General features: G+C 36.6%; 1 protein-coding gene across 3 annotated transcripts in view; it reads left to right on the forward strand.

Annotated features, from left to right (window-relative positions):
- Hells (helicase, lymphoid specific) overlaps nt 1–25,403 on the forward strand; it is a 40,209-nt gene that overhangs the window by 9,585 nt on the left and 5,221 nt on the right. For 2 of the 3 annotated variants that reach the window (XM_006526699.4, NM_008234.3), the window contains exons 5-20: nt 625–661; nt 751–815; nt 2,608–2,646; nt 3,868–4,095; nt 5,545–5,727; nt 6,879–7,022; nt 10,342–10,538; nt 11,989–12,085; nt 13,697–13,858; nt 14,845–14,984; nt 15,068–15,206; nt 17,189–17,272; nt 17,352–17,471; nt 19,198–19,314; nt 19,823–19,982; nt 24,751–24,847. In XM_006526699.4, coding sequence (XP_006526762.1) covers nt 625–661; nt 751–815; nt 2,608–2,646; nt 3,868–4,095; nt 5,545–5,727; nt 6,879–7,022; nt 10,342–10,538; nt 11,989–12,085; nt 13,697–13,858; nt 14,845–14,984; nt 15,068–15,206; nt 17,189–17,272; nt 17,352–17,471; nt 19,198–19,314; nt 19,823–19,982; nt 24,751–24,847 — 2,009 coding nt within the window. Of the gene's footprint in view, nt 1–624; nt 662–750; nt 816–2,607; nt 2,647–3,867; nt 4,096–5,544; nt 5,728–6,878; nt 7,023–7,708; nt 7,853–10,341; nt 10,539–11,988; nt 12,086–13,696; nt 13,859–14,844; nt 14,985–15,067; nt 15,207–17,188; nt 17,273–17,351; nt 17,472–19,197; nt 19,315–19,822; nt 19,983–24,750; nt 24,848–25,403 lie in introns of those variants that run through there. The other variant, XM_006526700.3, reaches the window with a different exon arrangement.

Genomic DNA, 25,403 nt, shown 5'->3' on the forward strand with positions numbered 1-25,403 from the left:
CACTGCCACATCAGGAAGTGTTTATATTGTTATTTTTATAACGTGTGTCTGTGTGTGTATCTGTCTGTTTTTTGTGATCGCTTACCTATGTTTGGGCGATCATGGAGTATATAGAATAGGGCATTGGATCCCCTAAAGCAGTTGTGACTTGCCCAGTGTGGCTTCTAGGAACTGAACTTTGTCTGCAAGGACATGAAGTACTGTTACTCTCAAAACATACAAAGAAAAAGTGTAACAACATAAGGATCCTTAGTAAACATAACATTCTAGGGTTTTGAGAGATAGCTCAGCAATTAAGGGCACTAGATGTTCTTCCAGAGACCCTGGGTTCCATTCCTAGTACCCACATGATGGTTCTTTTCTGTTTTTTTTTCCTGGCTGTCTTGACACTCACTCTGTAGACCAGGATGTACCTGCCTCTGTTTCTTATTTGCTGGGTTAAAGGCGTGTGCCGCAACTACCTGACTCATATTCATGGTTTTAAACTGTCTCCAGTTCTAGGGGAATCTGATGCCCTCTTCTGTTATTGGCACCAGGTGTGCACAGGATGCCTAGATGGACATGTAGGGCAAATATTTAAAATTAATACATTTTTTATTAATATTCTAAATCTTTGTTTTGTAGGGTAAAAGTTTAGTTGATGGGAATGGAGAGAAACCAGGTAAACTAACTTTGTTCCAGCTTGAAGGATGTATGTTTGCACTTCTGTTTTTAGCTGCTATTAAAAAGTTAACTGGTTTTGTTTTATAGTCATGAAAAAGAAAAGAGGAAGAGAAGATGAATCTTATAATATTTCAGAGGTCATGTCAAAAGAGGTAATAATATTAGAAGACTACATATATTTGATGTTGGCTAAATCTACTGTTGGTTTTAACCTTTAAAATGTATTTACTTGCTGGGTGGCAGTGGTGCATGCCTTTAATCCCATCTTTTTGGTGGCACAGGCAGACAGATTTCTATGAGTACAAGCCGACTCTGGTCTACAGAGAAAGTTAGTTTCAGCAATTGGGAGGCAGAGGCAGGTGGATCAGTAGTTTCCAGGCCAACCTGGTCAACATTGTTCCAGGCTAGATAGAGCCTATCTTAAGTAAGATACTTTTTTATGAAAAAAATTATTTTATTTTTATGGTTTGCTAACTTACATGTATAGTGTCCTTAATCCAGAAGAGAACATCACATCCCCAGGAACCAGAATTATAGAAAGATTATGAGTTACCTACCATGTGAGTGTTAGGAATTGAACTTCGGTACTCTAGAAGAGCAACCAGTGCTGTTAACCACTGAGCCATTTCTCTAACCTGGTTTTGCTGGTTTTGTTGTTATTAATACAGAGTCCTGGTGTATACATCAGGCTGACTTTTTTTTTTTTTTTTGGTTTTTCGAGACAGGGTTTCTCTGTGTAGCCCTGGCTGTCCTGGAACTCACTTTGTAGACCAGGCTGGCCTCTTAACTCAGAAATCCGCCTGCCTCTGCCTCCCGAGTGCTGAGATTAAAGGCGTGCGTCACCATGGCCGGCACCAGGCTGACTTGGTTAACTTGGGATTAACTTGGCTGCCTTTGCCTCTTGAGTGCTGGGTTTACAGTAGTTTGTAGTTGCATCATCCTTCATCATATGATTATTACATATCAAGTGGATTTTAATACAATTACAACATTCTTAGTAGAGAAAGTAGAGTTCTGGTTTATAGGAACAGTGTTGGAGCCGCGTAGACTACTTTGTGTGGGGTTACAGCAAAGATGCTAAGAAGTGCTCATGCAGAAGAATGGCACCAGCCATTGTTGGAGGAATCCATAAGTCTGTGGTTTATAGAAGCACACACCTTTGTGCATAAAGATCTGAAGAGGGCCTGAGGTTCCTTGGAGCTGTAGTTAAAGACATACATGAGATGCCCTGATTATTATATGTATACAGGAATCTGAATTCTTGTACTTAGGGTTGTATACTAATCTCTCTCTCTCTTCTTCCCTCCCTCCTTCTTTCTCCCTTCCTTCCTTCCTTCCTTCCTTCCTTCCTTCCTTCCTTCCTTCCTTCCTTCCTTTCTTTCTTTCTTTCTTTCTTTCTTTCTTTCTTTCTTTCTTTCTTTCTTTCTTTCTGCGGACTCTTACTTGTTTAGCTTTGGCTAGCTTTGAACTTACTGTGTAATCAAGCTGGCCTTGAACTCACAGAGATCAGCGTGTCTCTTCTGGGATTAAAGTCATACTACTCCCAGCTCATGCGTTCTTGCTTCTTCACAACAGCCCTCAACCCCCTTTTTTTCCTCACAGTGCTGGCTACTAAACCTAGGGCCTATCTTAGCCAGTCATGCATTTGTTCATTCACTATAAAAAGACATCTTTAATTAAGGATGAGAATAATTTACCTGGATCATACTGGTGGGGCCATGGAGGTAGTAGTCCTCGTTTTGTTTTGTTTTATTCTTTCAACACAGTTTCTTTGTTTAACAGTCTTGGCTATCTTGGAACTTGCTTTGTAGACCAGGGTTGGTTCGAACTCACAGAAATCCTCCTGTTGTCTCTTTAGTGCTGGGATTAAAGGCATGCATCACTAGAGCATGGCAGAAGTGGTAGTCTTATACATTATTAATTTTTACTTTTTCAATCTTATAGGAAATTTTGTCCGTAGCTAAAAAACATAAGGATAATGAGGTAAGATACATTTTATTACTGTTGGTGTCTCTTGTGTTTATGAATGCATATGTATGCCATATGTTTTGAAGCTCAGAAGAATAAATTGACGACAGGGTCCTTTATCTGCTATGCCATCTTGCTGGTTCTTTTGGCATTTTTGCTTGTTTTACATTAATTTAGTTATGGGATGTATGGCATGCAGGTGTCATGATAACTTGCAGAAATTATTTTTTTATCATGTGGGTCCCCAGGATTGAACAAGTCAGATCATTCATCATCAAGGTTGCTAGCAAATGTTGAGCCATCTTGCTCCTTCTAACATTTTTAACAGTGACCAGTTACCTAGGGTGAACCTGGAGGACTATGAGTTTGAGTCCTGATTAGCATACAGATGCATAGCGGGTAGTTACAAAGAAGAATGCTTTTCTAACTGGTAAAATCTGTAATTGATTAAGTTGTTATTGAGCTTCAGAAATAGATATACGGGGCTGGTGAGATGGCTCAGTTGGTAAGAGCACCCAACTGCTCTTCCGAAGGTCCGAAGTTCAAATCCCAGCAACCACATGGTGGCTCACAACCATCCGTAATGAGATCCTACGCCCTTTTCTGGCGTGTCTGAAGACAGCTACAGTGTACTTACGTATAATAAAAATAAATAAATCTGAAAAAATAAAAAGATATACATTGGCATTGTTTTTTTAAAGATTTTTTTAAAAATTTATTTGTCTACAATAAACATACACATTTGAGTACGTGAAAAGGCCATAAAAGGGATCTCCCAGAGCTAGAGTAGAGGAGGTGCTGGCAAGGGAATTCTATTCTTCTGCAAGATCCCTAACAGAAGAGCTAAACTTATCTCTCCAGCTCCGCTAACTTTTTTTTTTTCTTTTTTAATGATTTCACATTTATATGGGAAAGGAAGGTCTTGGAGATGTGACCATGCATACAGATTTTATTTTCTAGACTAGTAACTACAGTATTGTAGATTTTGTTACATTTTCTTTTTGAAAAATAAGTTTCATGAATGATGCATGTGTGCGCGCGCCTCAGTGTACATGTGGAAGCTAGGACAACTTTAGAATCAGTGGTTCTCCCATTCTAATTCAAGTCTCCAAGCTTGTACAGCAAGTGCTTTTACCTACTGAGCTATGCCACCAGCCTGTTGCATTTTCTGATAGATAAATAGTGAACATAGTAGCATTTACTATCAAGATTTTAATTAAATATTTCTCATTACAGGATGAAAGCTCTTCCACTACGAGTCTTTGTGTAGAAGATATTCAGAAAAATAAGGATTCAAATAGTATGATTAAAGATAGATTGTCTCAAACTGTTAGGCAGAATTCTAAATTCTTTTTTGACCCAGTTCGGAAATGTAACGGACAGCCTGTACCCTTTCAACAACCAAAGCATTTCACAGGAGGAGTAATGAGGTGGTACCAAGTAGAAGGCATGGAATGGCTTAGGGTAATGAGTTGTCTTCTCATCTTCTTTCTTAATTCTGCTACTTCTGTGTCTATGTGGGGGTTAGGGTATGGGCCATAGCACATGTTTATATAGCAGAAGATGATTTTTGTGGAGTCTGTTCTATCCACCTTTATGTGACTATTTTACAATTGAATTTAGCAGGCTCTCATACTAAACACTTTTATCTGCTAAGCTATCATGCCATTCCAAATTTTATAATTATCACCATCATCTTTATTTGGTGTGTGTGTGTGGGGGGGCTGTTGACACGTGTTGACTCATGTGCCACCATGGTGTATGGTTTGAGGGTGTCAGCGTAACTTTGGAGTTGGTTCCACCTTGAGGATCCTGGGGATTGAATACAGTGTAGCCTAGCATGTGTCCTAGGGCTTTATCTGCTGAGCACTTGGTACACTTTTTTGTTTTTAAGACTTTTTTGTCTTTAAGGTATTTTTGTTTTTGTTTGAAACAAGCAAGTTTCATAACTGAGGCTGGTTTGGAAATGGTGAGCCAGGAAAGAACTTGAACTCCAGGCTCTGTTGTATCCATTTCTTCAAGTGATGGCATGCATTCCCTATGCAACCTGTCTCGAATTGTCATTGTAGGTGTATATACATGAACAAAAGTGCTCTGCTAGCTGGCTCAGGAGCTTGTGGAGCTTCTCCTGTCTTTGTAGGAGTGCCAGGATTACAGGTGTACATGCACCGCTGTGTCTAGTTTTTATGTGTGGTTTGGGTTTCCAAAGTCAGTTCCTTAGATTTATGCACTGAGCCATTTTCCCAGCCCTTGTGTTACCTGCTTTTGTTTTGTTTTTAGAGACGTAGTTTCACTTTGTAGCTTTGGTTGACCCAGGTTTCACTACTTACACTTCTGCTTCCTGAATGCTGAGATCAAAAGTATGTGGTGGCACACCTGATCTGAAGTTTAAAATTTTTGATATTGCTTATGGATTCTTTTCTCTAATAACTAAGTAGCATGATACACTACTACTCAAATTGTTCCATTTGAGTGTGAAAGAAATATTTGCATTTTTTAACATTTATTATTTGTGTGTGTTGGGTGGTGCATGTGCACCTTGTACTTGGATGTTGTGCAGTTCTTGTCTGCATGAGCCTTGAGTGCATTGGATCCTTTGTGGCAGGGTACCCAGTGTAGGGGTTGGGATCTTAACTGGGATCCTTTGGAAGAGAAGAGTATTCCTAACTGCTGAGTCATCTCACCAGTTCCTTGTGTGTATTTTCTGAGTGTTTTAAAGTGGAAATGTTAAATTTTAAAATGAGTGTGAGACCTTCAACACTTTCTATGTTCTAGATAAAAAGGACTTCTTATAACTTAAGAGTTTATTTTATTATGTTAGATTCATAGTTTTGATTATGCTTTTAAAAATGAAGCCTTTAATCCAGAAAATGTTTGTATTAACATTTATGTATAATGTATTCTTTTGTACAGATGCTTTGGGAAAATGGAATTAATGGCATTTTAGCAGATGAAATGGGTTTGGGAAAGACTGTTCAGTGCATTGCTACAATTGCATTGATGATTCAGAGGGGAGTACCTGGACCTTTTCTTGTTTGTGGCCCTTTGTCTACACTTCCTAACTGGATGGCTGAATTTAAAAGATTTACTCCAGAAGTAAGATATATTTTTTACATTAATATATTACATATATTTATTATATGAAATATAGACCACTCACAGTAGCTGAAATGATTTTTATATACATTGCATTTGATTTGACTTACCAATTTGAATAGGACCATTCTTTGATTTATATATAGAATTGGGATTGGTAGTCTGATATGTTTTACTGAGATTTTCCTTAAATTGTTTTTGGGATTTTATAAATTATTTCATCTGAGTCAGATCTACATTTAAAAAAGTTTTGGTCATCTTTATTTTTCTGCTTGTTTTTGAAGCACAATTTCACTCAGTATATAGCCCAGCTGTCCCCAGATAGGTTTAGCACAGTCTGACCTTGGATATTCTAGTCTGCTTCCTCATCCAGTTGACTGCTTATCCCATGTTTATTCTTCTTATTTTTAAAATACTTTTTAAATGTGTACCCCATGAATGCCTGGTGCCAGTAATAGGCCATCAAATCCCCTGAAACCAGAGTTATAGACAGTGAACCATAATGTGAGAATTGGGACTGGAAGCAGGTCCTTCCTCATTCTTATTTAATTTATCTATTTTATGTACATTGGTGTTTTGCCTGCATGTATGTCTGTGTGAGTGTGTTAGATCTTGGATTTATAGATAGTTGTCAGCTGCCTTGTGGGTGCTGGGATTTGAACTTGGGTCCTCTGGAAGAAGAATAAGTGCTACTGCTCTTAACAGCTGAGCCATCTTTCCAGTCCTCCTCCCATGTGTATTGTTACATATTTTCCCCAATACATATTATTACCTCTATAATAATTCTTGTATGTGCCAGCTTATCGAATAACAAGTTCTGAGTTATAAAAAAATTACTGTCTGGACTTGTTTGTAAGTTTTTGTTTTCAACTTAAACAAGTACTGCATACACATGCTATTTTACCTATGTTTTCGCCTCATGAGAATATATTCCTGAAGTAGTTTACCCATCTGCTTCTTAAACCTCTTTGTTTTGTTTCTGTGGATTTAGGAATACTTTTTTTTTTTCATTTTTTTTCCTTATGTTAGTCATGACTTCTTATGTTACCTTAGTCATAGAAAAATAGAACTAAAATGTTCTTTAAGAAAGTGACGTGTTCTGTATTTTCCAAATCCTTTATAGTTTGCTTTGAATCAATGTACCCTTGTAGATTCCTACTCTGCTGTATCATGGAACCCGGGAGGACCGTCGGAAATTAGTAAAGAATATCCACAAAAGACAAGGGACACTGCAGATTCATCCTGTGGTGGTCACATCATTCGAGATCGCTATGCGAGACCAGAATGCTTTACAGGTACCTAACCCTAACCCTGATCATTAGTCAGATTTTTAATTCATAATTCATAGTATTACCATCCAATAACATTTGTTTTATTGTGGGTAAAGTAGTAGATGCCCTTTGCATTTCCTTTAGAAACTGGAGACTTGTCCATAGAAAGATTGTGATTAAGGTTGATGTCTGTTAGAAGAATTATTGGCATTTTATCTGTGGCCATATTAAAGGTATTAGAAATGGTTGCACATTAACTATGCCGTAAATTTGAGATCTGTAGTTGGAATTTATTTATTGGTTTAGTTTTATTCAAATATGAATAGATTTGCAGAAAAAAAACCATTTTTGTGTTTTTAGAACTGTGGATGGTACTCTGTCCTTTGTCTTCATTGTTTTAGTTGCTTATTCATTAATGTCCATGTTTTACTATGCCATTAGCTGCCTTTCTTCCTCACCATGTGAATTGTGTATAGTTCTTTGCATTTTCTTCTCTGATCATGTAATGTTCATTCTTAATTAAGTTCATCTTTACCCTTTTGCTTTGTCTTTTTGGTTTTTCAAGACAGGATTTCTCTGTACAGTCCTTCTTGTCCTGGAACTCCGCTTTTATAGACTAGGCTGGCCTTGAATTCAGGGATCTGCCTGAGTTCAAATCTCTGTCTCCTGAGTGCTGCGATTAAAGGCTCGAGCCACCACCATGTGGCTTTTTCTTTGTCTTTTTAAGGCGGGGTTTGTACATAGCCCTGACTGTCCTGAATGTGCCACCACTGCCCAGACCTTTTAACTTTTTCTTACATGTAACACGGAAAGTAGCATACATGATGGCTTCAACATGACATCAAAACACACAGGTAGTGTTTATCAAATCTGCTATTTGTATGTGTGGTATTGTTGAATGTAATTGGCAATAGCCATACTTTTGTTTATATATATATATATATTTTGTTTTTTTTAAGATTCATTTCCTTCCTTTGTTTATTTGTGGGTACACTGAATCTTTAGATACACCATAAGAAGGTATCAGAACCCATGGTTGTGAGCCACCATGTGGTTGCTGGGAATTGAATTCAGGACCTGGAAGAATAGCCAGTGCTCTTAACTGCTGAGCCATCTTTACTACCCAGCTTTATAGTTTAATAAAGGCATGTATGTTGTGCATGTAATAACACTTCTCAGAAGGCAGAGGCAGGATTGGTGTGGTTTGGGAATAGTCTAGACCCTTTCTTCAAAACACACACACACGCGCGCACATACACACACACAGAGGGAGAGAGAGAACACAGAGTTTTCTTTACAGCAAGCATATTTGTAGAAGAAAATAATATGGGCATGGTGGCACATCTTTAACCCCAGAATTAGCAGGCAGGAGTAGACAGATTTCTGAGTTTGAGGCCAGCCTGGTCCACAAAACTAGACAGCATTACATGGTGAGACTGCCTCAAGAAGTAATATGGAGTATTTGTAATTCTACATGAGAGTTCTTTTGTGGTAAATAACTGCTATTGAGAGAGAGAACAGGTATAATTTAAACACAACTCAGGCTACATTCTGTTTCGTAACTTATTTCCTCTTTTTTTTTTTAAACATTTATTTTATGTATATGAATACTCTGTCTTCGGACGTGCCAGAAGAGGGCATCAGATCCCATTACAGATGGCTGTGAACCACCGTGTGGTTGCTGGGAATTGAACTTAGAACCTCTGGAAGAGCTGTCAGTGCTCTTAAGCGCTGAGCCATCCCTTTAGCCTGTAACTTGTTTCTTATTTAAATATGTAACATGAAGACTTATGTTTTATTCCCACTTTACCCTGCTTATATTGCCAGTAAAGCTTCCTTATCAGTTTCCTTTGCTAGTTTTGAAGATATTTGTTTTTCCACCGAGCCATTGAATCATTGCCAGAATTTTAGTTTTAGTGGGTAATGGGCAAAAGTTTTAATGCTTACAAGCATTAAATGAGGTTTCATCTCATTCACCTTGGTTTTTCTCTTGTTTTTCACTCATTCATTTACAAAGGCCGTCTTGCATTTTGTGTTGTACTTTTAAATAGATGTTTTATAGTGGGAGATTTTTCAGATTATTTGGCTTTCTATGTTTCCAGAAAAGTAATCTCCTTTGTAGTTGTTAAACATTTTTCATTCCGTTAGGAATTTACTATATAATTTTAAAGTGTACCTCATTTCATGTATTTTATCTAATCTGATATTAATTTTAGAAAAAGGAAATGTATAAAGTTTTTTATTTGACATGTATGGGTGTTTTGTCTGCATATGTATCTGTGCCTGGTATATGCCTGGTGTCCTGAGGTCACAAGAGAGCATGAAATGCCCTGAGTTTCGGTGACAGAGCCTGCATGTCTGTGCTTGGAACCTAACCCAGATCCTTTGTCAGACAGAGCAAAGTCCTCTTAACCATTAAACTATCTCTAGCTACCTATTTTTTTCTTTTAGATATATTTTTAGCTAATCGGCTAATCGTACTGTCCAAGATATCTTGGCGTGACAGTTTGATATTACTGATTCTAGAAATCATGTATATTTCTGTATTGTTACACAATAATCTAGATGGATTATTTTAACTTGCTTGATCAATATAAAAGAAAGAACAAGTGAGAGAACAGTTTTTAGGACTTTACAAATATAAATGTGGGGTGCTTTTTGAAAATATTAATTGTTAAATATGGCTTCTGAAGATAGGGAGCACCTAAAGTCAGTGAAGGAAATTGAGGAAAATTATGAGATTAAAATAATGTCAATCTTATATGTGAGTCTCAAAATGAAAATTCCAAGAATGTTTTAAAAATTTGGAGCAAGCTAGTCTTGGTGCTTCATGCCCTTAATCCTAGCCAAACAGGAGGCAAAGGCAGGTGGATCTGAGTTGCAGGCCAGCTAGGAATATGTAGAGATACTCTGTCTAAACAAAATAAATAAAGAAAAAGTAAAAAAGTAATAAGTTTGGAGTACATATAACTAATGGAAGATTTCTTTCTTTTTATCCTTCATTATTACTATTATTATTTTGATACCGTTTTTTCAGGACTCTAATGGCACGTGGCAGTTAAAAAGCTAAGATGATGTTGACTTTAGAATGAATGAAAATATTAACACATGATAATGGGGATTTCCAGTAAGCTATAGTTTAAGGATACAATACCCGCTGGGTTTTAAAGTTTATTATCTTTATGATACCGGGAGAAAGGAATAGTCCTAGTAGATAGTAAAATGACATTTAATGAAATTCAATAGATGTTCCTCACAAGAACTTTTATAGGTATAAGAAATATTTCTAGGAGAAAATTATGAGATTGATTCTTACAATTTCTTTCCTCAATTCATTTTCTAGCATTGCTATTGGAAATACTTAATAGTAGATGAAGGACACAGGATTAAGAATATGAAGTGCCGGCTAATCAGGGAGTTAAAACGGTTCAATGCTGATAACAAACTTCTTTTGACTGGTACTCCCTTGCAAAACAATTTATCAGAACTTTGGTCATTGCTAAACTTTTTGTTGCCAGATGTATTTGATGACTTGAAAAGGTAGGTTTTATGTCTTCTTAAAACCTCAAAAAAATCTGTGTTCTAAGCTGAAACTGATTCCTTTCTGTTTGGTAGCTGAACTTAAATGACATTTTTAGCGATTTTTTTTTTTGTGCTATATATTATGTGTTCTACTTTTGACAGAATATATATGAGAGAAGATAATGACTTTTCAGATTGATTAAAAGAAAACAAAAATAATCCTGTAAGGGGCTGGAAAGATGGCACAGCACGTGTAGACCGCCAAATCTGAAGGCCTGAATTCAGTCCTGAATTCCAGTGGAAGGAGGCAGTGGTGTCTGCAGTTTGCTTTTCTTCCTCCCTTCCTGTGTCATGGCACATGTATGCACTCCTTCCCCAAATAAATAAGGGTACATAAACAACAAAGAAAAAAAAGAAAGAAAAGCAGTCAAAGTAAAACGTGAACTTTTAAATACTCATGAGATTATAGGACATTGATTTTTGCTTTCTAAGATACTTTAATGTGGATAATTCCATTTCACAGAATAGCCAGGCAGCATACATGTCCTTTAGCTCATAGAAGGAAACCTGCATAGAAGTTTAGAAAAAAAATAACTAGTTAGCACCAGAGAAATATCGTAAGAGTCTCAGTGTCAACCTAAAACTTTTATTGTTGGTATTACAATTTAAACTTAAAATTATATTTTCAAAACATTTTCGGAAAACAGTATCTTCAGGATGGAAAAAGATGTATACTAAGTATGTGCTTTGGACTAGAGATGTAGCCCAGTGAAAAAGAGCTTCTGCTTAGCATCCTTGAAGCCCTGGGTTCTAGTCTTAGCAGGGCAAAAACAAATGAGGAAAAAGTATAGCATCATTTGTATTTGACTTGTATATGATTTGACTTTTTTAGAAAAAAATGTCCCATTTTAGATTTGTTTGTTTGTTTTTTTGTTTTTTTTTCGAGACAGGGTTTCTCTGTGTAGCCCTGGCTGTCCTGGAACTCACTCTGTAGACCAAGCTGGCCTCAAACTCAGAAATCCGCCTGCCTCTGCTTCCCAACCATTTTAGATTTCAACACAATTGCTTCCTTTTTATTTGGATGAAGTCTTAATTTTATTTAAAAATAAAATTGCCTTTTGAATTTTTGGAACAATGTTCCTGTTTCATAATACACAAATTAATATGGAATTTATGCTGTGTATAATGGCATATCCTGTAATATCAGCACTTGGGGATGGAGAAGGTCAGGAAGACAGGAATTCATGGTCAGACTTGGAGTTACAGTGAATTTGAGTCAAGCTGGCCTGAATGAGAACCTGTTTATCTACCCCCCCAAATATGTATTTATGTATGTGTGTATGTGTGTATGTATGTATGTATGTATGTAGTATATGTATATATATATATATGAAATTGTAAATATGTACCATGTTAGTATAATTGGATTCATGTGATAGATTAATTTGTAATTAATTTTCTTTTCCAGCTTTGAGTCTTGGTTTGATATCACTAGTCTTTCTGAAACTGCTGAAGATATTATAGCTAAAGAGAGAGAACAGAATGTTTTACATATGCTGCACCAGGTACCAAATCTCCTTATTCTGCTCAATTTATACTTAATATATTAGGAATTCTAGAGACTTAAACTCTGTAGAAGAGACTTGAAAAGTAATAATCCTCCTTCTCCAAGTCGTCGTCCTTACCAGTGTACTGGTATTGTTTGTCCTCACAGTCACCTGTCACTTTGTAAGCATGCTTTTATATGTATTCTGCGAAGTCAATAATTTTTCATTAAAAAGATTAACGTTTTTCCTTGTCGTTCTTTAGTGCATACATTTTCTTTACTTATTTTTTAGATGGGGTTTCACTATGTAGCCATGGTAGGCCTCACTATATAAACTATATAAACTATATAAACTATATAAACTATATAAACTATATAAACTATATAAACTATATAAACTATATAAACTATATAAACTATATAAACTCAGATTTGCCTGGAGTCCTGGGGTTAGTGCGAGGCAGGCACATTGGATTTCAATTATGCTTTAGTATACTGTTGCTCTGTCCCACTATACTTATATTTGGTTTTATAGCATTTTTCTTGTGTCATAAATAAATTTAAAATATGTAGTTTTTCCTTAGAAGAAAATTCTAGGTTAAAAATTATCTTGTTGAGTTTCCATTGCCTTTTGTCTAAATTTTTAGACAATCCTTCACCTATATTTTGGGAATGTGTCCCAGACAAGCACACTGCCACTGAGCCATTTCCCCAGCTTTGAAAACACAGACAGGCAATTGTGCTTCAGAAAGAAATTATATATTTATAAAAATTACATGGGACCAAAAACTTAAAAATGAAACTAGTTGAATCTGCATATACAGATTTTGAAGATTAGAAATCTTTCAGTATCAGAATTGAAGAAAAGTTGATAAACCCAGCCTTAATCTCATTAGCACACCAAAGAATTGCGATACTCAAATGTCTCTGGATCTGTTGTAGTTTTTTTTCTTTTTCTTTTTTTTCTTTTTTTCTTGTTAAAATATTCAGCTTTATTTACAGGGCCATAAGGAAGGAGCTGTTGACAAGAACACATGGCGCTCATAGTCAGTTACTATCCTGAAACATGAAACCAGCATTTGATAAGAATTATGAACACTGGATACTCAAAAGCACACTTCATCTGTAGGCATGTGTATAGGATTAAGAACATGCAGTCTTGGTGGCTCAGTTTGTCAAATACACTATCAAGTATAACTGTGGTAGTTTTCATATGAATTACTTGTTCTAGTATCTTAGTGGTTCTTCATGTGTGCTCTGAGTAACTTACTGGTCTATATATTGTAAATATCTTCTTTCTCTTTCTTACCTTTCCTGAGACAAGGTTTCTTTGTAGACCAGGTTGGCTTCTAACTCAGATCTCCCTGCCTCTGCCACTGGAATACTAAAAGTAAAGGCATGTGCAGCCCACCTAGTGTAGCTATTTGTTTAAAGTAGTAATGGCATCTTTGGGTATATATGTTTTTGTTTTAAAATTATCAAGTGCTGGTCTGGTATGAGAACATCTCAAGGCGATACATTAGTCTTTTTAAACTCAATAGGAACAAAGGGGAAGGCGTGTTTAGAGTGTCCCTAAGGAGAGAAAAAGATAACTAATGTTCATATTTATTTGTTCATGTTTAAATCTTAGATTTTAACGCCTTTCCTACTGAGAAGACTGAAGTCTGATGTTGCTCTTGAAGTCCCCCCTAAGCGAGAAGTAGTTGTTTATGCACCACTTTGCAATAAACAAGAGATCTTCTATACAGCTATTGTGAACCGCACAATTGCAAACATGTTTGGATCCTGTGAGGTAATTGTGAATTTGAAGTAACTGTTAATGAGATGACATAACTTTTTTTTTTTTTTTTTTTTTTTTTTTTTTTTGTGGTTTTTCGGGACAGTGTTTCTCTGTATAGCCCTGGCTGTCCTGGAACTCACTTTGTAGACCAGGCTGGCCTCGAACTCAGAAATCCCCCTACCTCTGCCTCCCAAGTGCTGGGATTAAAGGCGTGCACCACCACCGTTCGGCCATGGCATAACATTTTATGACTAATTTTTAGTGTTTTGTCTCCTCACCCATTCTCAGAACTTTGTGAGTAAGTAAGACCCCAAAAGCAGAAGGTACTTTCTGTTACTTATGGTTCTGCTAAACTTACTGGTCATCTGTATATCAGTTGTTTTGTGGTCTTTGGAAATAAATGCGTGTTTAAAATTTACATATCTATATGTTCAACAGCCTGGGTTCATGATCCTTTATGCTACAGACAACAAGTCAGACATAATCATCACATATGGTAATGGGCTTCATAAGACATTTTCACTTAAGTGTTTCATGTACTTTGACCACATTTGTTATCCTATATCTCACCCGCCCTACCACCTTTAGAAGTCCATTTTTACAGCCACAGAATTTTTAAAGTCACTGTTCTAAAGACTTATCAACAAGACCAACCCTCTCCAACCCTGTTTCCTTAATGGAGATGTAACAGTCACTAGGAGGATTCATGAATATTTGAAAATTTCCAATAATATCTACTGTATTAAAAGAGTTGATGGGATTGCTTTGTTATGTGTGTGTAGAAGTATACTTCATTCATATACACATTTAGAGTTTTTTTGTTTGTTTTGATTTTTCAAAACAGGGTTTCTCTGTGTATGCCTGGCTGGCCTTGAACTCACACTATAAACTAGGCTGGCCTTGAACTCAGATTTGCTTGCCTCTGCTTCTTAGGCATTCACCTCCACTGCCTGGCTTCTGCTGTTTTTAAACAAATGGCTTTTTATGTATTCTCTTAGAAGGAAACAGTTGAGCTAAGTCCTACTGGAAGACCAAAACGACGAAGTAGAAAGTCAATAAATTACAGCGAACTAGATCAGTTCCCTAGTGAATTAGAAAAACTAATAAGTCAAATACAGCCAGAAGTAAACAGAGAGAGGTAAGAGTTTAAAGGTACATTTAGATATTTAAATTGTGTTTTTTACATTTGTCATACTTAATGTACTTACTGTCCTTTTGTAGGACTGTTGTGGAAGGTAATATCCCTATAGAATCTGAAGTTAATCTGAAGCTGCGGAATATAATGATGCTACTTCGAAAGTGCTGTAATCACCCATATATGATTGAATATCCTATTGACCCTGTCACACAAGAATTTAAGGTAAAAGATTAGCTAGTAATTTGTTTTGTTTTCTGTGGCTTTTTTTTTTGTTTGTTTGTTTTTTTTTTTGTTTTTGTTTTTGAGACAGGGTTTCTCTGTGTAGCCCTGGCTGTCCTGGAACTCACTCTGTAGACCAGACTGGCCTCGAACTCAGAAATCCTCCTGTCTCTGCCTCCTGAGTGCTGGGATTAAAGGCATGTGGCACAACTGCCTGGCTTTTAGTTACTTTTTTAAATATTGAGGCAAAATCTTTTTAAAAATAGATTAAACACTAAGCCATTTCATTCATTTACTTAATTTTTTGCTCTTTTGAGGTGGGGTCTCCCTATGTATCCTGGAACTCACTCTGTATAGCAGGCTGGCCTAAAAGTCACAGAGATTTACTTGTCTTTGCCCCTAATTGCTGGGATTCGAAACATGGTCCACTCCTGGCTTACGTTTCATTTTTAGTTATATGTGTATTCATATGTATCTGTGTGTGTATTTGTGCATATGTGAGTGCAGTGCCTTAAAAGGCCAGAAGAGACCAGAATCTCTGGAACTGGAATTTCCAAGTGGTTCTGAAGAGCCTGGCAGATGCTAGGAACTGAATGCTGGCCCTCTACAAGAGTAGCAAGTCACTGAATACTAAGCTATCTCTCTAGCTCCAAAATACTCCTTATTATTTATTACTAGTAGTGTGTACTTGTGTGCATGTGTATACATATGGAACAGTGTGCATGTGGAAAGTTAGGACAGCTTTGTATAGTTCTCTTCCATGTTTATGTGGATTCCAGTGATCAAATATCAGATCATCAAGGTAAAAGTGTTTACTAAATGTTTCTTTAGCCTTAATCTTTATATTGTTTACAAGTTCATGTGTTTTCTTTAATTTTTATTAAGAGTTCTGATAGTAATTTTTGTGTATATTTTACTAAGTTGTACACAACAAACCTTAACACACACATACATGTATGAACTGTTTTCTCATGCAAAACTTTTCTAGTTTAGTTTGCTGTTTTAATTTGGGGTTGGAGGTGGGGGTGGGGAGAGCTGCCTTGGAAATCACTTTGTCACCAGGATGGCCTTTGATCCTGAGTGTTGGAATTAAAGATGTGTACCACACCATATCTCTGGCTAAAATAGAATTTTTGTTTTTTTTTTTTTTGTTGTTGTTTTGTTTACAAGACAGGTTTTCTCTGTAGTACTGGCTGTCCTTGAACTGGCTCTGGATCAGGCTGGCCTCTAACATTCTGCCCGCCTGCCTCTGACTCCCAAGTGCTAGAATTAAAAGTGTGTGCCATTACCACTTTGGGTTATTTTTATTTTATGTGTGAGTGTTTGCCTGCATGTATGTATATGCATTATGTATGTGCATCATGCTTGTTTAGGTCAAAAGAAAGGGGTCTTATCTCAGCAACTGGAATATTATGGCCTGTGAGCTGCCAAGGGTTTTTTGGGACATAAACTTGCCTGCTCTGCAAGAACAGCAAGACTTCTCAACCAGTGAGCCATCGCTTCAGCCTCCGATTTTAATTGTTTTTGCACAGACTGGCCACAACCATTTTATATAAGTGAAGCTGGCCTTGGACTTCATTCAGATCCTTCTGCCTCTGCCTCCTCAGTGCTTAGATTTCAGACATGTGCTACCACACCTCTCTATACAAAACTTTTAAGAGAGTTGTAGGAAATGTGAATCATGTTTTGTGGTTAAGTTCATAGTTATATTTGAACTTAATTTTTGGCTTTTTCTTGAAAAGTTAATTATATCAATTTAAAAATATAAATAATTTGTAATTTATAACTTGTCATTGAAAGTTGAACTGTTAAGGTTGGGTGTGGTAACACATGCCTTTTATACCAGCACTCCTATTGGGAAATAGAGGCGGGAGGATCTCTCAGATTAAAAACCAGAAAGAAAAAAAATTGAGCTATTAAAATGGCACATGATTGGAAATTATATTAACATTTTTTTTCTTTCCTTTTTCTTGTCTACATTTAAGATTGATGAAGAGTTGGTAACAAATTCTGGGAAGTTCTTAATTTTGGATCGAATGCTGCCCGAACTTAAAAAAAGAGGTCACAAGGTACTTCTGACTAGAATTTTAGGTCTTTAGTTTCTTATGAATCAGTATAGTTATTAACATAGATGTGTTAAAATTCTAGGTTCTGGTGTTTTCACAAATGACAAGCATGTTGGACATCTTGATGGATTATTGCCATCTTAGAAACTTCATCTTTAGCAGACTTGATGGGTCCATGTCTTATTCGGAAAGAGAAAAAAATGTAAGACCTCACATGAATTTCTTTTTTGTGATTTCTGTCTTCATCTTTGAAATAATATGACCAAAAACTTTGTAGTAAGATTGATTAAGGATAAGCATTTTGAGTACTAACAGACTTTAGTTTTGAGTTCCATACCTATGTATGCACAGGCAACCTTCTGTTGCAGTCTTTGTATAATAGTATCCTACTTAACCACTGCTGTGAGAATAATGGCACAATAGGGGTTGTATTCTGCTTTTTATCCTAGTTTTCATCTTTTCATCATGAAAATTGTAAGCATGTGGCAATTAGTTTCCTAGTTGGCTATTATTCCACCCAGAACCTGCCAGTTAACATCTCATTGTTTCTTTTTATCACACTTGTGATGTAGCAGTAGGCCATTGTATCACTTGACAATGTTTATATTTATGTTTATATTATGTGCATGATTGTTACCTGTATGTATTTTGTACCACATGAATGAATACCTGACACCTAGGCAGACTAGAAGAGGATATGCAATCTGTAGGAACTGAATCCCAGACACTGTGAGGACAATAAGCACTCATACTCACCACACTATACCCAATTTTATTTCAGCATTTCCTCATTTGTATGTTTTTATGTGTATGAAGATAAGCATGGTCTACAACTTACATGGAAGTCAAAGGACAGCTTGATGAGTTACTCTCTTTCCATCACGTGGGCTCCGAGGATTGAGCTCAGGTTGTCAGTCTTAGAGACACAGCTATTTTTATGGGTAGTGTTTTGGTTTTGTCAGGCACATTTACGTTATATTGCCCTGGGTAGCACTTGGAATACTCTTGTTTTCTTGACCTCCAGTGTTAGGATTACAAGTGTGATCCACCATACATAACTGTTCTCTGGATGTGTTTAGATTATATATTGTCATTGACTTTTGCATAAGAGTTACTGTGTAGCAAATAAAATATGTATTATTGTTTTTGACAAGCATGTGCAAAATTTGTTAAATACATGTACTGAGATCAAAATTACCACCTGCCAGGAAAGTATGTGCTTCTTCCTAGTTAAGCAACCCACCTCATTTTTTAATATTGTTTCTGGTTTGTGTGTGTGTATTTGTCTGTTGGTTGTCTTTGTATGTGTTTGTTGTATGGATGTGTATATGTGCATGTACCAAGGTAAGGAAGACATTCAATGTCGTCTTCTTTTTCTACCATGTCTTAGAGACAGGGTATTTCTCTGAACCTAGAACTCATTAATTAGGCTGTCTAGTGAGTGCTCGTATGGCAGGTGCTTTACTGATTGAGCTGTCTGTTAACGTAGTTTTGTCTGTTTTTTGATACTGGTTATGATACATACCTTTAACAAAATAAAAATATCTTGCATAATGTAAATGTTTGAAAAGCAATATTTATGTAAGTAGAGGTTTTTTGTTGTTCTTGTTGTTTTGGTTTGTTTTTTGTTTTTTTGTTTGTTTGTTTTTTCGAGACAGGGTTTCTCTGTATAGCCCTGGCTGTCCTGGAACTCACTTTGTAGACCAGGCTGGCCTTGAACTCAGAAATCTGCCTGCCTCTGCCTCCCGTGTGCTGGGATTAAAGGCGTGCGTCACCAGCACCCGGCTAAGCAGAGGTTTTATTAGCTAATTAATTGTTTTCTAGATCTGTGGGAAAAGACTTTAACAGTGATATTTAAAAATAATGCCCTCCATGTTTATAGTTAGTGTCTTTAAAAAAATTTTTATGTCTGTTTCTTTTGCATTTAGATATACAGTTTCAACACGGATCCAGATGTTTTTCTTTTCTTAGTGAGTACACGAGCTGGTGGTTTAGGCATAAACTTGACTGCAGCAGATACAGTGATCATTTATGACAGTGATTGGGTAAGAAATGCAGCAATATGCTGACTATATTTCTGTTCTGAAAACGTCTTTTATTTGTTTTGAAAAGTGCCTGTTTGCAGGTAGGAATTTATCAAGTTTTCTGTAGATAAAAGCAAGACATTTTCAGAGTATTTAAATAATTTTGTTACTTTTATTAATTTAGTGGGTGTATTTGTGTATGTGAGTGACATAGAAGTCAGGACAGTATGCAGGAGTTGGTTCTTTCTACTGTGTGGATCCTGGGTATTGAACACAAGTGGTCAGGTTTACTAAGGCATGATACCTTTACCCGCTGAGCCATCTCAGTGGCCCCTGTGGGAGCAGTTAAGTAGAAAACTTCATAATTGTTACGACGTGAGTTGTAATTTTTACAGCCATACTGGAAGTTAAAATGAATCTAAACCATTAAAAAAGTTTCTCCCCAGATAATGTATATGATTTTATTTTTCACCAATTTTTTTTCAGGTTTAACAATTCTATTAACTGTACATTTCTTTTCAACTTTAAGAATCCTCAGTCTGATCTCCAGGCTCAAGATAGATGTCATAGAATTGGTCAGACAAAGCCAGTTGTTGTGTATCGTCTTGTAACAGCAAATACTATTGACCAGAAAATTGTGGAAAGAGCAGCTGCTAAAAGAAAGTTGGAGAAGTTGATAATCCATAAAAGTAAGTAATTTTTAAATTGCTTTAACTAGTATGTTTATTTTATTATTTATGAGTGTGTTGCTTGCATGTATGTCTCTTCCATATGCAAGCCTCTTTGTGGCTGCTGGGAATTGACTCAAGTTCCCTGTAAAAGCATCCAATGATCCAAATCTGAGCCATCTCTATAGCTCTGTAATGATTATTACGAGGTAATTTTGTGCTTCAGTTATCCATGTTATATGGCGAAAATTTCCAGTGTTGTTCATCTATCCATCCATCTTTACAGTCATTCATTCATTCATTTTGGTTTTTTTTTGAAGATAGATTCTCTGTGCACAGCTCTGACTGCTATCTGTCTGTCTATTTAATGTATATGAGTGCACTGTCTCTGCCTTCAAACACTCCAGAAGAGAGCATCAGATCCCATTACAGATGGTTGTGAGCCACCATGTGGTTGCTGGGAATTGAACTCTTCAAGACCTTTCCAAGAGCAATCAGTGCTTTTAACCTCAGAACCATTTCTCTAGCTTGCTCGCTCTCTTGCTTTCTCTCCCTGCCCCCTCTCCTCTCCCCTTCCTCTCCTCCCCTCTCCTCTCCCCTCCCCTCTCCTCTCTCCTTCTCTCCCTCTTCCCCCGCCCCAAGTGTTGGGATTACAAGCATGAGCCATCACCTCTAGTCCTTATAACAATACTTATCAAAAGTTTTAAAACTTGAGTGCTCTACATATTCTAGATACTAAATGCTAATGGAATATCATAGTATTATCAAATTCTTACACTGTTGAATAGATTTTTGAAGGACAAAAATGAATGGGGAGTTTCATGACCTGTTTACCCAGATTTCATTTTACTCATTTAACATAAAATTTTACTTGGTTAGATGGTTCATTGGCTACCTGAAGAAAAGTTGAAAAGTTGAAATTGTTTCTCTAAGTCTACAGAAATGAGAGGAACATGATCTTTAAAATACTGTGTAAACACACTTTTTTTCCTTTTATTTATTTCTTTTTATTATTTATTTATATTCCAACTATTGTCCCCCCTCCTTGTTCCTACAGTTCTTCATCCCATTCCTCCTCACCCTTGCTCTGAGAACGCTCTCCCCACTACACCAGGCCTCCCCATTCCCTGGGACCTTAAGTGTCTCAAGGGTTAGGTATATCTTCTCTCACTGAAGCCAGACCAGGCAGTCCTTTGACATATTTGTGCTGGGGGCCTTGGTCTAGCCCATGTATGCTGCTGGGGCCTTGGTCTAGCCCATGTATGCTGCCTGGTTGGTGGTTTAGTCTCTGGGATAGTTGAGATCTAGAGGTCTGGGTTAGTTGAGACTGCTGGTCTTTCTATGCAGTTGCCTTCCTCTCCAGCTTCTTTAATCCTTCCCCTAATTCAACCATAGGGATCCCTGACTTTAGTCCAATGGTTGGGTATAGGTATCTGCATCTATCTCAGTCAGCTGCTGGTAGGGCCTCTCAGGGGACAGCTCCTGTCTGTATCCATCATAACATCAGTAATAGAGTCAGACCTTGGTACCCATGCCTCCTGTTGAGATAGATGACAAGTTGAGCTGACTGCCTTTCCTTCAGTCTCTTCTTCATTTTATCCCTGCGGTTCTTTTAGGCAGGAAGACATCTAGATCAGAAATTTTGACTGTGGGTTAATAACCCTGTCCCTCCACTTGAGGGCTTGTCTTTGTACTAGAGGTGGAATCTTCAAGTTCCCTCTCCTCATTGTTGGGAATTTTGGCTAAGGTCACCCCCATTGAGTCCTGAGACCTCCAGGCCTCTAGTACTGTCCACAGGATATTCCTACCCTCCTGCCCCAGAGGCTGCATATTTCCTTTCTCCTGGCCCTCTGGGCTTCTCTCCTGTACTCCCTTTCCTCCATACCTGATCTTGTTCCCCTTTTTCCCTTTCTCTTCCACCCAGGTCCCTCCCTCCCTCTAGCTCCCATGATTATTTTCTACCCTTTTCTAAGTAGAATCGAAACATCCTCATTTGGGCCTTTCTGCTTGTTAAACTTCTTATGGTCTGTAGGTTGTATCCTAGGTATTCAGTACTTTTTGCCTAATATCCACTTATCAGTGAGTACATACCATGCATGTCCTTTTGGGTCTGGGTTACCTGTCTCAGGATGATATTTTCTAGTTCCATCCATTTGCCTGCAAAATTCATGATATACTAATTTTTAATAGCTGAATAGTATTCCATTGTATAAATGAACCACATTTTCTGTATGGATTCTGTATGGATTCTTCTGTTGAGGGACATCTTAGTGTCCTCTAAGTTTGGGTAAGTTGTGTCTTCATTTTCACTGAATTCTATAAAGTCTTTGATTTCTTTCTTTATTTCTTCCCAGACCAAGTTATCATTGAGCGAAGAGTTGTTCAGTTTCCTGAGTACGTGGGCTTTTTGTTGTTTTTGTTGTTATTGAAGTCCAGCCTTATTCTGTGGTGATGTGATAGAATGCATGGGATTGTTTAAATCTTATAGTCATTGAGTCTTGTTTTGTGTCTGATTGATTATATGGTCAATTTTGGAGAAGGTTCCATTAGATGCCAAGAAGAAGGTATATTCTCTTGTTTTAGGGTGAAATGTTCTATAGATATCTGAACTTCTATTAGCTTCACTATGTCTCTGTTTTATTTTGTTTTTCCATGATTGTCTATTAGTGAGAGTAAGTCTCCTACTATTATTGTGTGAGGTTCAATGTGTGTTTTGAGCTTTAGTAAAGCTTCTTTTATGAATGTTGGTACCCATGCATTTGGGGCATAGATGTTCAGAACTGAGACTTTTTCTTGATGGATTTTTCCTTGGAATATGAAGTATCCTTCCTATCTTGTTTGATAACTTTTGGTTGACAGTCTATTTTATTGGATATTAGGATGGCAACTCCCGCTTGTTTCTTGGGACGAATTGCTTGGAAAATTTTTTTCTAACCTTTTACTCTGAGGTAGTGTCTGTCTTTGTCATTGAGGTGTGTTTCTTGTATGCAGCAAAATGCTGGATACTGCTTGCATATCCAGTCTTTTTAGCTTATGTCTTTATTGGGGAATTCATAAGTCTGTTGATTGATAGAGATTAAAGACAGATGATTGTTAGTTCCTATTATGTTTGTTGTAGGTGTGTGTGTGTGATTCTTTCCTTTTGGTTTTGTTGTGAGATGATTGATTTCTTGTTTTGTGTAGGTACTCTCCTTGTGTTGGAGTTTTCCTTCTAAAATCCTCTGTAGGGCTGGATTGGTAGATATTGTTTAAATTTGCTTTTACTTTGGGATAATTTGGTCTCACTTGTGTCCCCGGTTACTTCGCACCTCTTGGGAGGCAAATGTGTAGGAGGGTATGCAACCCTCTGATCTGGCCAGGGTGGAGAGGCAGACCCAAAGGGTAAAATCACTTCCTGAGTTTTATAATCCTCTTTAGCCTGCACATACTTCTTTATCATGCCTGGCTTATTTTTATTTTTTAATTTTATAGTCATCATTATTTTGTGAATTAGATCGAGGCACTGAATTTAGAACTTTCGCCTTTCTTTGGCCCTCATACCTCATTTTGAGAGAAAAATGTGAGACGTTATTATTTTGACTTGGTGGAAAATTTAAATTGTAGTTGAAAATTTGGGGCTGGAGAGATGGCTCAGTGGTTAAGAGCACCGACTGCTCTTCCGAAGGTCTGGAGTTCAAATCCCAGCAACCACATGGTGGCTCACAACCATCCGTAACGAAATCTGACTCCCTCTTCTGGAGTGTCTGAAGACAGCAACAGTGTACTTACATGTAATAAATAAATAAAATCTTAAAAAAAAAAAAAAAAAAAGAAAATTTGAGAGTAAAATGACCTTGTCTTTCATAATTTTTTCTTACCAGTGATAAATAAGAAATTTGATAAAATCATAATTATTTGCTTAAATATTGACTATAGTTTTAGTTTATATAAATTTTATTCATGAGTATGTATTCTCAAGTTGTTCCCAGTATTTGAAGATACTAATTTAACAAAATATTGAGGAATGTAAAAATCCAGACTTACAGACATATGCATCTCTTTTAAGTTTTTAATTTTAACTCTCTCATAATTGTATCCTGACTGTCTCATAATTGTATCCTGACTAAAGTTTCTCCATCCCCCCTCCCATGTCTGTCCCTTTCCCCTATCTACTACTTTCTTTCCTTAAACAAAAGTCAGGCCTCCTAGGGATCGCAACCAAACAAAAATACATAAATCTTAAGTATATAGTTTATTGGTTGTCATAAATGTATAACCCCAGGAAATTTTTATGAAGCCCTTCTAGTTATTCCTCATGTTTCTCTGACAGACACTGTTGGTTTTTGTCAAAAATTATTCTTTTTCTTTAACTGTTAAGCTAGGTTTTTTTTTTTTTCCTAATTTTAATGTATTTTGAGATTCATCTGTTTATATTAGAGGAGTTTTGCTTTACTCATTTCATTAACATTTCTGCTGATGGACATTTGAAATGTTACCAGATTGTGTTTATTATGAATAAACTAATTGTTTGAGTCATTGTTTATTAAAAAGTCCCCTTTTTAAGAGGGGCTTTGTGTTTACCTGTCAATAAATACCAAATTTATGCCAAATGACCATATAATTTTATACTTCGAGCAAGATCCAATAGTTTTCATTTAAAAGTTAAAGGCCAATGAAATGTTACAATGGATCCGTACATACAAATCAGTAAATGTTAAGTTTTCTTTCAGATTGTAATATTTTGTAGTTTTCAAAGAAATTCTATAATAAATTTGATTTCTTTTGTTTGTTTTGTTCTTTTCTTTCCCAGATCATTTCAAAGGTGGTCAGTCTGGGTTAAGTCAATCTAAGAATTTCTTAGATGCAAAGGAATTAATGGAGTTATTAAAATCTAGAGATTATGAAAGGTAAAATTAAAACATTGTAACATTTAATAATTTAAGAGAGTGAGTGTGTGAGTGCTTCTGCTACTGTACCTGTATGGAGATCAGATGACAACTTGTAGGAGTTAGCTTAAGTCTCTCATAATTGTATCCTGACTGAAGTTTCTCCATCCCCCTCCCATGTCTGTCCCTTTCCCCTATCTACTACTTTCTTTCCTTAAACAAAAGTCAGGCCTCCTAGGGATCGCAACCAAACAAAAATACATAAATCTTAAGTATACAGTTCATTGATTGTCATAATGTATAACCCCAGGTTCTTTTTTGTACCATATAGGTTCTCGGGATTGAGCTCAGGTTATCAGGCTTGGTGGCAGGGATCTTTACCCACTGAGCTATATTTATTGGCCCAAAATTTATTTATTTTTTAAACTTTCTAATTTTTTATTTTATGTATATTGATGTTTTAGCTGCTTATATTTCTGTATCATATGCATGGCTTACACTTTCAGAAGCCAGATGGGGGTATTAGATTTCCCAGAGCTGGAGTTAAATATTGATAGTTATGAGCTGAGTTAGATGG

This window comes from Mus musculus, chromosome 19 (genome assembly GCF_000001635.26).
Source record: "Mus musculus strain C57BL/6J chromosome 19, GRCm38.p6 C57BL/6J".
Classification (NCBI taxonomy): domain Eukaryota; kingdom Metazoa; phylum Chordata; class Mammalia; order Rodentia; family Muridae; genus Mus; species Mus musculus.